General features: G+C 42.9%; 1 protein-coding gene across 1 annotated transcript in view; it reads left to right on the top strand.

Annotated features, from left to right (window-relative positions):
* Positions 1-11139, top strand: part of limd2 (LIM domain containing 2) — a 59008-nt gene extending 47869 nt beyond the window's left edge. Inside the window, exons 3-4 of the mRNA XM_080213889.1 lie at positions 4160-4296; positions 5414-11139. Coding sequence (XP_080070015.1) covers positions 4160-4296; positions 5414-5567 — 291 coding nt within the window. The 3' untranslated portion in view covers positions 5568-11139. The remainder of the gene's footprint in view (positions 1-4159; positions 4297-5413) is intronic.
* The last annotated feature ends 4687 nt before the right edge of the window (positions 11140-15826 follow it).

Raw genomic sequence — 15826 nt, 5'->3', positions numbered from 1 at the left:
TATTAACTGGCGAGTTAGAAGGTAAACGCTGTCATTGTGATGAAGAAATGCAAGCCAGGGAATCTGAACTGGTGGGATACAGGAAATAAATAAGGAAACTAGTTTACCTCTCCACATAAAAACTATTGGCTTATGTTGCTGGACTTTAAATGGGAATCCAATATTTCATTTAGCTGTGGGACCTTCAATAAGAAAGTTAGAGTGACTTTCCAATACAGAAAATTCTTGAGGGAAAATGAAAAGGCAAATGATGCTTAGGGAGATGTCATGTGCCAGTCAGAAGATGAACACCAGGTATTCATTCCTGAGAGGCTAGTAAATGGCTGAAGGTGGCATTGACCGCATCTGAGAACATGCTGCCCACTCGGTGACAATCACAGCCATTGTCTATGCATGTGTCAGGAGAAATGAGGAAGGGGAGACAGTAGAGCAAAGGAAAACTCTGCATGCTGCACTAATAACATAACAACCAGGGAGATAGGACACAGCCTGTTAAATAGTCTCTTGTGGTTAGTGACTGATTAATTGTGTTGTGTTGCAGATTCTCAGCACACGCTGAGCCAACTATCTTTTTTAATTAATCTTACAGTTCTCTCCACTGATACTGTCCACGCTTATCATGGGTAATCAATGGCAATCAATGCCAAGGCTCTGGGCCTTGTTACCAGTTGCAAAGGTGCAGTTTGACAGTCCATCTCTTTTATGATGAGAAAATCACATCAACACCAGTGGTGCCCATTGTAAGTCACAGGATCCATTTCCTGTTCTTGCCTGTCGTTCTTCTCAGCCACAAACCTTCCTCGGACATCGGGATAGGCAAGCTGCCTGCTGCCGCGTGTTGCTACCTGATATTTATCTAGCTGGAAAAGTAGAAGGGCAGCCCAGGGGAAATAGCAGGTTTCCCCTCAACACGCTGACATGGGTGAAGTGAGAAATACTATACATGCAAACCAGGAAACACAGACCTGCTTCCCACTGCATTGAAATCCCAGTGGTATCACCCTGGCAATGAGTGCCAGCTGCTGAGTTTCTAACCTTGTCCCCATGCATCAGCAGCAGAGGAAACCAAGGGAAGGTGCAAAAATAGTCAGTTTTTTTTTAAAAATTGCTGGTTTTTGTGGGGAGCAACTAGAAACACCAAAACGGTTAGGCAACAAAGTCATAATGAGAGGAAAGTTACAGGGAAGGTTCAGAAAGATTTCTTGATGTAGAGGATGGATAGAATGTAAAATTCTCAGCCAAAAGCTTTTACTGAAGCACATGCTGTTAAAAGAGAATCAGACAGTTGCTTGACAATGAGGAATGTTAAAGGTATGAGTGGGAGAATTGGATTAGATGAGGGTCTCCTGCAGAGAAATATACCAGTGCAGACTAATTAGCTATTTTCTGTGTGTTACAATCCATGTTTGGGCATTTGTTTGGGCTCTCCCATCCAGGCACTGTAATTTTAGTAAATAAATAGTGGACGAATAGGTGACATTGCCACATCACAAAGCCATCCTTGTTATTCCTGCTAAGTAACCAGGAGCATCAGAAGGATTTCCCCAAAGTTATTCCTGGTGTATTTTCTATGGGTTGAGTAGTCTACAGGATTAGAGTTTTACAGCTTTATGTTGACACTAGTGAAGCGTACGTCAGTGGTCAGAGTCCAAGCTGGCAAAAGCATATTGGAGTTCAGATATTCTTGTTTAAGGGATTTTCACATTGCTCAGCCTTAATCCTGGATTTAGTCTGTATTGATATTGTACCTACAGCATCATTGTGTCAAGGGTCAGTTTAGCTCGGTTGGCTGGACAGCTGTTTAGTGATGCAAAAATTCCATACTGGCAGGAGTTATTCATGAAGACCTTGCCTTCTCAAACTTGCCCCTTGTCAGGTACATCACCACTAGTCGTCTCTCCCTCTCAAAAGGGGAGAGCAACCTTTGGTCATCTGGGAGTATGGCAACTTTACCATATAGCATCCTTGTGAAGTTAACGTACTTTGAATAATAGTGATACAACATAGAAAGAAGCCAATCAATCCATCATATTGGTGTTGGTTCTATGATAGAGTTACCTAACTAGTCTTGGTCTCCTGCATTTTTTTCCCTTCAAGTATTTATTCAAAGCACCTTTGAAAGTTGCTATTATTATCAGACAGCCCCATCATTTCATGCAGTACATTACAAATCACAAAAACTTGCTGTGTAAAAGAAAGAGTCCTTTTGCCAACCATCTTACATCTGTGCCCTCTGGTTGCTGATCCTTCTGATGCTGGAGGCTGATTTCGATCAGAAACTATCACATTCTCCTCTTAACCTTCTTTGCTCCAAGGAAAACAACGCCAGCTTCTCCAATCTCTATACATAACTAAAATCCTTCATCACTGGTACCATTCTAATAATCTCTTAACACCAATGCTGCCCTCATAAGGTGAAATGCAGCATTTGATTCTGAACTCACTGATAGGAAAGAATCCTGGAAGGCTGCCCTCTTCTGGTGAACAGACTGTGTCCTGTTCCTTCATGATGACTTTTTATGAAGTCTTGTTAGAATTGTCATGGTGATTCTTAGTTTTGACGTACTTAACATTCACTCCACTCTCAGAATATCACCCGAGTGTGAAATAATTAAGTACTAATAGGTAGAGGCAGACAGCAGTTTGGTTCCAGCTGAGTTTTAGCTTATATTCAATGAGTAGCTTTGTGTTACAAATTGAACACAGTAAAAAGTCTGACAACACCAGGTTTTAGTCCAACCGATTTATTTGATAATACTCACAAGCTTTCAAGGGGACTGCCTCTTCGTCAGGTGAATGGAGAGTTCTGGCCTCAGACAGAGCATATAAAGCACAGACAGTTTAGAGATTACTGATTAAAATGCGAATCCTTACACCTAACCTGCTGTTCAAGACCTGAAGTGGCTGACAATGTGAGTGGAAGGAGCACTGATCACAGGTTACGGAGATGTGTATTGTCTCCAGACAGTACAGTAAGTGAGGTTTTGCAAACCCAGGCAAGTCACGGGGGTTACAGATAGTGCGACATGAACCCAAGATCCCTGTTGAGACCGTCCTCATGTGTGCGGAACTTGGCTATCAGTCTCTGTTCAGCAACTCTGCGCTGTCGTGTGTCGTGAAGGCCACCTTGGAGAATGCTTACCCGAAGGTCAGAGGCTGAATGCCCGTGACCACTGAAGTGTTCGCCAACAGGAAGGGAACAGTCTTGCCTGGTGATTGTCGAGCGATGTTCATTCATCCGTTGTCGTAGCGTCTGCATGGCCTCCCCAATGTACCATGCTTCGGGACATCCTTTCTTGCAACGTATCAGGTAGACAATGTTGGCCGAGTTGCAAGAGTATTTACCATGTACCTGGTGGATGGTGAGAATACCAGTGAGATGGTGAGAGGCAGTCCCCTCGAAAGCTTGTGAGTATTATCAAATAAATCGGTTGGACTAAAACCCGGTGTTGTCAGACTTTTTACTGTGTTTACGCCAGTCCAACGCCGGCATTCCCACATCATTACAAATTGAAGCCATGCTAGGGCACCTTCTACCACACGGAGTAGATTTAATTCCTCCATCCACATTTTTGTCGGAAGTTGACAGTTGGAGGCCAGGCTCTCTTCCCCAGCAGTCTTGGAGGCAAGGTTCTCGAAGAGTGTGATCCTAACAGCCAAGGAGTGGATGAATGAGGGAGACTGCAAGGTAAGCTCCTGCAACACAACTTACTTCCAGCCAACAGGCCTGTCCTGCGAATTAAAACTCACTGGCTTTTGTCACACAGAAATGTGCAGCATTGAGATTGAATGGCAATCTCACTTTATTAGGGTGATCCTAGGAATGGCATTGATGGGAAATCTCTGGAAGCGGTGAATGTACCATTCAGGGACTCCACCTCTTAAAGTGAATGTTTATACATCTTTGTCTCATACTCAGGCTTTCCAAGATGAATTCCTTGCGAGTGCAGATTCGCCACCACCACCACATCACAAAGCCGCCCTTGTTATTCCAACACTCCAGTCTCTGCCTCAGTTCAGTGGAGGGAACTGAGGATTTTTCAATTGATCTCCAGTTACTTTTCTGTGGGAATTTGCAGCAGTGTAAATCATTGCTAATGAGTTTCACTTTCCACAAAGGATTCTGGCTCATAGGATGTACTGTTTTTTTTCATTCCAGGCTTTTCTGCGGACTGTGTCGAAGGAGCTCTGTGCTTCTTGCGATAAGACCGTGTACCCCATGGAACGGCTGGTTGCTGATAAGCTGGTTTTCCACACCACCTGTTTTTGCTGCAAACATTGCAAAGCTAAACTGAGGTAAGATACAAAATCAGACTCTAATTAAACACTGCCATTCAGCTCCTTTGACAGCTCAGATGTTTAAAGCTGCGAGTAGCTGAACCATTCATACTCTGAGTTGAATAAATTATAATTGGCCTTATTATCCAAAAGGTTACAGAGTGGAATATCAGCCAACAGCTAATCATTATTAACCAATTCCTGGCCAGTGTGCTGGGAATTAGAGTGCCTCTCATAATCAGATAAATTCTCTGTCTAATTTCATAAATGAACTTTGACCATTTGAGTGAGGTGTCTAAATTCATGGAACAGATACCGACAAAACTGAATGACTTCTGGATAGGTCACACTTTTTCCTTAATTAACCTTTTACCATTATTATGTTGGTAAAACACCTTTGGGTTTTCCTTAATCTAACTTGCTAATCTTTTATCATACCCTCTCTTTGATTTCCTTGTTTCCTTTTTTAACTTCGTCCCTGCACTTCCTATATTTGTCTCAGCTATTTGCAGTGCTTAGTTCTGTGCCTATCTAACACTTTATTTTTCTGTTTGAACTTCCCCTATATTCCTCTAGACAACTAAGGTGGGGGCGGGGGGTATAGATTTGGCAGTGCCACTCGTATTTTTGGAGGGGAGATGTCTAATTTGTACATTTAGGATCTTGCTTCTTAGTGCTTCCCACTGATTGATCCTCTAGTAGTGCTGTCTAGTCCAACTCAGCCAAGTCCTTTCTCATTTCTGTATCAGCCAAAGAGAAACAATACCTTCAGATGTGGGTTCCTCAATTCCTTCATCTGGAGACTCAAAATGATGGTTAGGGTGTGTGTAACACAGAATGTACACCGTCCAACCAAAGGAAAGATGTGTAATGCCTGGACAATCCTAATCTCCATTAGCCACAGGATAAAATGATTTGCAGTAACTTCCAGACAGTAAAAATGGTTCATGCTTTTAAACCTGAATGATATTGCTGCTGCCAGGTCAGAGTATGAAGTCTGATCTGTTCACGTTTACTGACACTGAGTGCGATAAAAACAGAATGGGCAGTATTGTACTTTGATTATTTGGTGCACCTTAGTGATGGCTAAAGTCTTTGGATTGATACAGCATCTTGTTTCCCTTATCTCCCACAGTTTGGGAAGTTATGCAGCACTGCAGGGTGAGTTTTACTGCAAGCCTCACTTCCAACAGTTGTTCAAAAGCAAAGGGAATTATGATGAGGGCTTCGGCCGCAAACAGCACAAGGAACTGTGGCAGCAGAAGGCGGCAGACAGTGACTCCAAGTAAGCAGGATGCCATTGTTGGGGAAGGAGCAGCTGGGTGACAGCAAGCAAAGCGTGAAGCACCGACACCGTGTCTCTCTTTAACCAGGGACACAGCAGCTGCAATTCCTCGATCAGCTTTAAATAGTGTGTAATTTAGGGGCCATTGCTAACATGGGGGAAGGATTGCTGTTATCACTGTGTGCAGCCACATTGTAAAATGTGTTATTTGGATCTTCTCTGGTCAGAGTTTCCAAGACAAATTGTATACACACAAAGTGTTCCAACCAGAGAATATCCTGGTGACTGGACTTAAAATATTGCTCCCAAGCATTAATCTCGCCTCACACACCTCACCATTCTGATTTAGGATTTATCCACCCATCTGGCAAGTGTTAGCAACAGCCCACTGTAAACCGACTTGCTACGTAAATCAAACTGGGAATAAGAAACAAAACTTAAATTAAAATGGTGTTACCTGTGCTTCATGGGCCAAAATTACCTGGGACCAGAAGTTGCACACGGCCACATAACAGCCTTACATGACACACAGTAACCACAACAATTCTTCCCTCATCTACACATTGCTATGTCTTTGGATTGATAGACCACGTAGTGGGAACAGTTTGCAATTGCACAATATACTCTCAGTAATATATATCTTGTTAAAACAGGGTGGCTTTGCGCCGGATACCATAACTGAGCTTTATACAAAAGGAATGTGAAGACACAATGCCACCTACTAGTCCACTGTGACAGATTTATCTTTTAATAAATGAAAGGTTTCAGTAAGAACCACGGCAATCATGGTGCATCACATGCACAGCTTGCTACACTGTAAACTTTCTTCACAACTGAGAGGGCAGTGCTCCCAACACAACAGTGTTCAAATCAGATTCATTTTGCCCAGTTCTTTCTCAAAACAGACCAGGTATGAGAACAGTTTCAAAGTGGTGCCATAGGCTCTTTAACCCAACCGTATGGTTATATATTTCTATCAGATCAGTAGACATTGTTTCTAATTGTGAGATCTTTACACACCCTCACCTTTACATTTCTGCTCCCAAGTCAAAGAGGGCATGTACAACATCATCGCCGCAACTACAGAGAGTAGAGGTCTCCTTAGAGAGACCAGGACCCCATACATCCACCAAAAAACAGTCAGAGGTCAGTGCAGACCACCTGCCAGGAGGTCAGTGCTGTTCCCCCCAAGGAGGAGTTTGGTGCTCCTTCCCTCCACGGAGAAGGGTGCTGCACCTCCTCCATGGAGGCCAGTAACTACTCTCACCCAATGGGTTCAGTAAATCTACCATCCCCCAAACGTAGAAGAGGTCAGTGACACCACATTCCCCCACTGAGGCCAGTAACCACTATCCCCCAATGGGTTCAGTAAACCATCCCACTCCAACATTGAGGATGTCAGCAATCCCCCCCGCTCTCCACTGAGGAGATCAGTGATCCCCCCTCCCCCATTTGAGGAGGTCAGTGATTCCCCTCCCCCATTTGAGGAGATCAGTGACCCCAGTCCCTTTCCCCACTGTAACTGTTTCAGATTTTTGATGGCTCTGTTTTTTTCTCCAGATCCTGGCTTAAATTCTGGAAATCTTGCATGTGATTTAATTGTGTGGAATTCAGTGTGTTTATTGTCGCATTGTGATATCACTGAATTTCAGAAGTGCTCTCAGGCCCAGGTCCAGCAGATGGAATGCAATTTTTTTTCAACTGAAACTGTGCCTCAGTAATGGGTTAAATGTTAAGAATAATATTTTGGTACTTGAATGTTTAATATGCGTGTACCTATGCATTTTATATTATGGTTCATCAGTCACAGATCGTTTCCGGGTTTTGTTTAAAGATTCAGCAGCCTTTTACAAACTATTGATATTCTGGTCCAGTCCAATACCACCTAAAAAAAAAATCCATACCAATCACCCACTTTGATGAAGAATAAAAATTCTGCTGTACTAACTAGTGCAGCGATCAGGGGCATGAGACCTGGACTGATATAACAGTGAGTAACAGATGCCTCTGGTTTGCTTCCTGTACACAGCAAAATTATCATCCCATCTCACTATCCCTTTCCCTTCACTCCTAGCTAAAGGAGCAGGATAGGCAATGTATACCCAAGCACTCTGTGGCCCTGGAAATGCAGAAAGTCAAAAATGGTTGAAGTGGCCAACACTTTCACTGGCCACAATCTCCAGTTGCCATCTGATCTGCTGTGCCACTGAGATTTAAAAGCCTGGATACACAAGGTGCAAGTGTGCGCAGGTCTTCCAGCGTTTAAGAAACACAAACTGATTACTTGGAGCACCAGGGTGCTGGCTGGATAGGTAAAGGTAGAAAACCATACAAAGACCACCAGGAGACATGGGCAAAAAGGCATTTTTTCCATTGTCTTTTGGGAGACAATGTCCCCCCCTCCAACCCAGAGTCAGTCTCATTGTCTGAAATCCTGTAGCACTGCACATCTTTAAATCACACTCATGAGGACCACAGTGGATTCCACGCCCACAATTAGCTATTCACTTGCCTTATTCCACAATAACTCTCTCCTGCTAATTGTGTGGAACTCAGGTTGCCAATCAAATGAAGCTTCACTGTACACTTCCATTCCTACCTATTTCAATTAGGGAGCAGAGCATTTTTTCCCTCCATCCTTAAAGTGCAAAGCCAGTGCTCAGAGTGGACTGGTCAGGCCCAAATCCTCTTCCTTGCTTGCTCCAAAAATAAAATTTGAAATCCAATCAAATACAATTCAAGATATGCAGTTTAGGTTGATCGGCAATGCAAAATTGCTCCTTGTCAGGGAAACTAGCAAAGTAAATACATAGAATTATGGGGATAAGGCCGGAGTTGGATCGTTGTCAGTGCAGACCTGATATGCCAAATGGCCTCCTTCTGCTCTGTAGGGATACTATGGTCCCCATAAGGGAGAAATACAAGATCCAAGCTGACAAAATAAGGCATGGCACCCCATCTTGGGCTTGGTCCAACGTTTGATCTTACCAAAGGGAGTAGAGTTATGTGAAGTTTAATCACAATAGTAAAGCATTGTGTGCACCCACTCATCCCCATTTAAATGTGTCCACACACACTTTCCCATTAAAGTTGGTGCAACCAGCTTTGTTACCTTGCCCAGATTGACATTCGCCCAATCAACAGGCTGCTCTCTGATGCCATCACGATCGTAAACCTGCTATTCATTAACCTTTGAATATTTTCTTCCCTATTTGGCTGCTTTTGTGGGAGAGTCACTGTGAGGCCGACCAGGACATGGGTAGTAAACATTGGCCTTACCAGTAATGTCCATATCCTGAAAATGGCATGTGTTGCAGGGGTGGGGTGGGGAGGCCTGGCTCACAAAGCTAAATTTGGATGAATCATGATTAAGAAAGACCAGTACAAATTTAAATTGGAGGTGTCCTAATTTTAACTCGTGTAAAATGAAATTCATATAAAGAAAAAATAATCATCTGAAATTCACAAATCAGGACCTTAACTAACATTATATTTCTGAAGTTTGTGGATTTTAGTCTGTTGCAAACTCCAAATGTAACCTGACTAGTCAGTTAAGTTGCAACTTTTTAAATTGGTGTACATTCAAAGCTACTTCATAGTCACATGAATCATAGAACTGCAGCCTAAGACAGAACTTAACTTTCAAACCAGGATTAACCAAATGGAATTGGCAGTCTTATTATACCCTCCACACTATATGTTCTCAACATCTTCTCAAAGGTACAACCTCTCATTAGAAATGTGATAGGAAAATAGGAAAAGGAGGCCATTCAGCCCCTCAAACTTATTTAGCCATTCAATCATATCATGCCTGATCTGTATCTCTAATTTACCTGTTTTTCACCATAACACTCAATATTCTTAAGTAGTACAAGTTTATCATCTTGGTTTTGAAAATTTCAATGGCCCCAGCATCCACAGCATTTTGAGTGAATTCCCATGAGCCCTTGTATGAAGAAATGCTTCCTGATTTCACACCTGAATGACCAGGTTCTAATTTTAGTATTATACCTCCTTGTTCCAGATTCTTCCACCAGACCACATAGCTTCTTTATATCTACCCCACAGACCCCTTAATCATTTTTAACACAAGTTACAGTCACCAACTTGAAGAAGTACGTCGGGCTTTCACAGATCAAGGTTAATGCAACCTGGAAACTTGGATTTTTAAAATGTGACATTATTTTGAGGAAAGTCTGTACTGCATGCGTAAATCTGTGACCAGCATTTCAGGATCTGATGGTGTATGATGTCTTCCCAAAGTGAAACATTTCAAGTGCTGTTTTGTAATGGTTGCATGCATTTAATATTTGGTGGTTCTTGTCCCTTAGACACGTGTAATCATTTTACCAAGAGATGTGGGGCTATGATCCCCTGATACCCAATTCTACTGGATTTAATCAGTATTGGAATTAGAAATCTTTCCTAATCAAATATCATTAAGTACAATAACCATACATTGGACAGCTCTCTGATACAGCACATCTATGGATAGACTGGGCATCATTTAACACACTGTGAAAGTATTGCTAAGACACAAACAGAGTAGTGACCATGACCCTTGGTGGGTGGGGTTGTAGCAACTGGTCCTTGGAGCTGCCAAGGTGATGAAGAAACCCTGAGGGGTAATCAATATCTGCTGAGTGCAGCGAGATGTGGATGTTGGCCAGGGATGGGATGGCTCTTGATACGGGGGCCAAACACCCTGCCAGCAGACGGCATCTATCCAAAGAAAACCCTTGAGCTTTGAAACTTGTGGAACCACACTCTACTATGGGCTGACTGTTCAGGAAGGGAGTAAGGGAAGAAAGGAAAATAAATTTTAGGTATCTCCTGATCTCACATTTCACTCATGGTCAGACAGAAACAAGCCAATTCTCCCAATAGGCAGCAATCAAATGACAAAGAATGAGGCATTATCTATGATACATTTTAGAAAATAATCCCACATTGTACATATTGAATGTGAAAACCTCAATACACTCAGGATACATTTAGTGTTGATGGACCATTACGTACTGCATGCATTTAACACGAATCCCTTGAGACATGAGTGTGGTTTGTGAATACATATTGCACACATTAGTGTGAAAAGAGTAACACAGCAGCACTCAACATTTTTTTTCTAATTTCAGATTTTTACTGTCTGGAGTACTTTGCTTGTTATAAATGTGAAGGGAGGTTGCGTAGTTCAGAGTGTGACCATATCTTACTTTGCACGCTGATTGCACATGGCTGATAAAGCTGTCCTCCTACCTGAAATTGTTCTGTTCAAACTTGATGCATATACATGTTGTAAAACAATTTACTGCTACATTACTCACTCTCCAGCCCACAAACCATTTCCAGAGTGTCCCTGCAGAGAGCTGTCACTGTCTGGTTACTGCGTTTACAACTTATTGTTATGCAGCAGATATCCCTTGATGCACAGGCCTTATAAATATTGTATGTTTGTACCTTTTTTACTGTTTGTATATCTCTGATCACGACTGTTAAAAGTGCTGCTTTTGAATCTGTGATTACACCTCTGCTTTACAAATGTTAGAGTTTTTGACATTAAAATATCCATTGTGTAATTCTTTGTGTATAACATGCTTAAAAATAATCGGTCTTGGTTTCTTTGATTCTATTTTACTGAATGCTAATATCCAAAAAAATTGGTTGCACAATATGTACATTCAAGAACTTTTACTGTTCTGATTAATTATTTAGTAATGGAATCAAGTTGCAGGAAATCACCTCCATGTGCTGATCTGCCACTTGTATATTTCACATCAGTAACTAGGCTTGGTAAACATGTTGGTCTCTCTACTTGTACAGAGAGCTAGAGTAGGAACATCTGGACTATGAGGAGCCTGTTCTGTCAGTCAAGTCATGGATGATCTGTCCACTCCATTTTACTCATCTTAATTCTCTAAACCTAACAAAATTTACTGGATGTTTTATGAAGCTTTAATCAAACCAGCGTCTACAGTTTATTATCCCTTCTGTGAAAAATTGCCTAACTCTAATTTTTTTATACCCTCTTGTTCATCATTGCCTCACAAGTGGAAATAGTTTTTTGTATCATTCGTTTTAACATTTAAACACCTCACTCAGATCACCCCCCAATTTTCAATTCTCAAAGGAGTTTCATGCCTAGCAATTAGATTTAAGCAGATTCATGAATATATAATACCTTTGATTCAAAAGTACTCAGGGTTGTATTGACTAATGGAGTGAAGCTGACAAAAGTTTTTCTATCTGCACTGTTCTGGAGATAGGTGAAGTCCTGATGTGTAATGGCATCTAAAAGATCTGAATAGGGATAAAAGGGTCTTCTTCACCACCCAGAGCTTGCAGGTACAAAACCAGGACTAATACTTCCTGCCTCAACTGTCACAGGATTGGTAAGTTCACAGCGACAGGAAATGGAGGACCTTTTGCTACACCTTTCAGGCTCCTTCTGAACTTTTCAGCACATTCTATAGTAATCTGATTTCATCCTGCCACAGAATGGCACTGCTGGTGAGAAGCTCACAGCCTGGACTTGAGTTGATTGACCTCTATCACCATCATCCATAGTCCCAAGCTATAACATGCACATAGAAGTGTCACAGTAACTCTGAGACTCCTTGGGGGACCAGTTGGCTCGGTTGGCTGGACAACCAGAATGGATCAGATTGGTGCCTACAGCAACGGTTTCAATCCAACGGGGATGGGGTAGAATCAGGACCTTCCTTCTTGCTCTCTCTGTGGTAGATGTTGTGACTCTGTGGGCCAGAACTGCTATTGGGCAGAGATCTCAGAAGAATGCAAGGGGTAGAATATTTTTAATCTGTCACTGAAAAGGTTAGGAGAAACATATCTCCTCTCCTGATTGCTACCCCACAGTCATTTAACATTTTGTGGAGTATTAATTGAATAGATCTTCCACCTATCTGGGGAGGAAGTCCCATCTCAGAAATATTGGTCAATCTTACTTGCTGGCGGATGCGTACTCCCAACAGCGCCATGGAAACTGCTGGGACCACATTAAGTCATAAGAACTAGGAGCAGGAGTAAGCCATTTGGCCCCTCGAGCCTCCTCTGCCATTCAATAAGATCATGGCTGATTTTTTTGTGGATTCAGCTCCACTTACCCACCCACTCGCCATAGCCCTTAATTCCTTTACTGTTCAAAAATGTATCTATCCTTGCCTTAAAAACATTTAATGAGGTAGCTTCAACTGCTTCACTGGGTAGGGAATTCCATAGATTCACAACCCTTTATGTGAAGAAGTTCCTCCTCAACTAAGTCCTAAATCTGTTTCCCCTTATTTTGAGGCTACGTCCCCTAGTTCTAGTTTCACCCGCCAGTGGAAACAACTTACCTACTTCTATCTTATCTATTCCCTTCATAACCTAATAGGTTTCTATAAGATCTCCCCTCATTCTTCTGAATTCCAAAGAGTACAGCCCCAGTATACTCAGTCTCTCCTTATAAGCCAACCCTCTCAACTCCAGAATCAACTTAATGAATCTTCTCTGCACCTCCTCCAGTGCCAGTATATCCTTTCTCAAGTAAGGAGACCAAAACTGTACATAGGACTCCAGGTGTGGCCTCACCAGCACTTATACAGCTGCAACATAACCTCACTGTTTTTAAACTCCACCCCTCTAGCAATGAAGGACAAAATTCCATTCACCTTCTTAATTACCTGCTGCACTTGCAAACCAACTCCTTGAGATTCCTGCACAAGGACACCCAGGTCCCTTTGCACAGCAGCATGTTGTAATTTTTTTAACATTTAAATAATAGTCCATTTTGCTATTGCTCCTACCAAAATGGATGACCTCACATTTACCAACATTGTCCTCCATCTGCCAGACTCTCACCCACTCACTTAGATTATCTATATCTCTTTGCAGACTTTCAGCGTCCTCTGCACTTTGTTCTTCCATCGATCTCAGTGTCATCTGCAAATTTTGATGCACTACACTTGGTCTCCAACTCCAAATCATCTATGTAAATCATTAAACATTTGCAGTCCTAACACTGATCCCTGAGGCACACCACTAGTTACTGATTGCCAACCAGAAAAACACCCATTTACCCCCAATCTTTGCTTTCTGTTAGTTACCAATCCTCTATGCTAATACATTACCTGTAAGTCCTATGCTGCAAAGTGCTAGGGGATGCAGTTAAATCCAGGAGGGCGGGGGAGTCTTTCAATTGGGCTAGGAGAAGAGGTCCCAGGATAGGAAGTGAAGGGGTTAGGTGTCTGATTGCAAAGTTCAGAGGAGTTTGGATACCTGACAGGGACAGGGCAGGGTTCTGATTGAGGTGGGGCCCTCCACCCTTCCCACCTGAGGCCCAAGCAGGCTAACTACTGGGAACCCCTCCTGCTGCCCTCCACCCATCAGCCAGGCAAGAAAAGGTCTGCATTCTAGTGAGGCTGGGTGGGCTGTCCCCTAAAATCTCTGCCAAGTTGGCGGAGGGTAGATGGTGAGAAGGACGCTTGTAGAGTGAAAAAGGCTCTTATTTCCTGAATCCAGCAATTGATGTATTTCTCAGCTGGCCAGGGTTGGATTTAAGAAGATGGTTAATTCATAAGCATACAGCCACATAATATTGAAATAATTGGTTAGCACTGCTGCTTCACAGCGCCAGGGACCTGGGTTTGATTCCTGGTTTGGGTCACTGTTTGTGCGGAGTTTGCACTTTCTTTCCGTGTCTACGTGAGTTTCCTCCGAGTGCTCCGGTTTCCTCCCACATTCTGAAAGACATGCTGGCTAGGTGCATTGACTTGAACAGGCATCGGACTGTGGCGACTAGGGAAACTTCACTAACTTCATTGCAGTGTTAATGTAAGCCTCACTTGTGACTAACAAATAAATAACAAAGATATAACTAACCAACCAGCCTCCTGCAATGGGAGGAGTTGTAGCTCAGTAGGGAGATGTCCCTGCCCCTCAACTTGAAGCTCTGGATTAGAGTCCTACTCAGTGTGTAATTCCTTCCATTATGTCTATGGTTTGTAGTAAGAGTGGGAAAATCTCTTGGTCAACTATGCTCAACATGGAGTAGTGCCTCTCAAGTTACAGCCTCTGGCAATAGGCTGGCAACCAGTTCCAGGGAAAAAAAAGCTGTGAAAGCAGATGAAAGCATGTGCTTTGCCTGTCTCATGCGCCATCAGACAGGCCCGGGAGAGCATTGCTGCATCCCAATTTCAGATAGTACGAGGGCCTGCAGTGGGGGCTTTACGGAATCTCTTCATTTCTGACTCAAGAAATGTTGCTGTGGGAGTGCCAACATCCAGCATTCCCCCCAAACCAATTTACTGACCCTCAAATCTGGAACCTGGAAGAGAAAAGCTCATATGCATTGACCCATGAAAGATTCACACACTTATTACTTGAAAGAAAGTTGCATATGACTCAGTCACACATGCTCCAAGACTGGCAAGGCCTTACTAAGAACTCTAGCTGCTGTGACAACAGCTTGTAAGGGTGCTAAGGGGGTGAGCAACATATTCTGGCTTACCAGTGAAGTTCCAATTCCCCCCATCCAACAGAAGGTTGGCAAAGATAGAAACTAGTGTATGTCAAGAAGCTCAGATTTGTCAGTACTTCCTAGGCTCAACAATAAATGGAATTTCAATGAAGCGTCAAGTCTTTGAAACCCTCCAACCTTGTTTAAAAAGTCCTGACAACATGACAATTCAATGCACATGAATAAAGTGCTCAAAGCCATGGGTTAGATTTCATAAGAACATAAGAACATAAGAAATAGGAGCAGGAGTAGGCCATCTAGCCCTTCGAGCCTGCCCCGCCATTCAATAAGATCATGGCCGATCTGTCATGGCTCAGTTCCACTTTCCCGCCCTCTCCCCATAACCCTTAATCCCCTCTCTTATCAAAAACCCATCAACCCGCTTCTTAAAAATATTTAGCGAGGCAGCCTCCACCACTTCAACGGGCAGAGAATTCCAGAGATTCACCACCCTCTGAGTGAAGAAGTTCCTCCTCAACTCCGTTCTAAACCGCCTCCCCTTTATCTTGAGGCTGTGCCCCCTAGTCCTACTGTCTTTTTTGAGCGGGAAGAGTCTCTCCACCTCTATCCTATCCATCCCATTCATCATCTTATACGTCTCAATGAGATCTCCCCTCATTCTTCTAAACTCTAACGAGTACAAGCCTAGTTTATTCAGCCTCTCCTCATAGCTCAACACCCTCAACTCCGGTATCAGCCTAGTAAACCTCCTCTGCACTCCCTCCAAGGCCAAAATATCCTTGCGCAGG

Source organism: Carcharhinus amblyrhynchos, chromosome 27 (assembly GCF_965287045.1).
Source record: "Carcharhinus amblyrhynchos chromosome 27, sCarAmb.v2.hapA, whole genome shotgun sequence".
Taxonomy (NCBI): Eukaryota; Metazoa; Chordata; class Chondrichthyes; order Carcharhiniformes; family Carcharhinidae; genus Carcharhinus; species Carcharhinus amblyrhynchos.
This window is presented reverse-complemented; position numbering and strand designations above follow the sequence as displayed.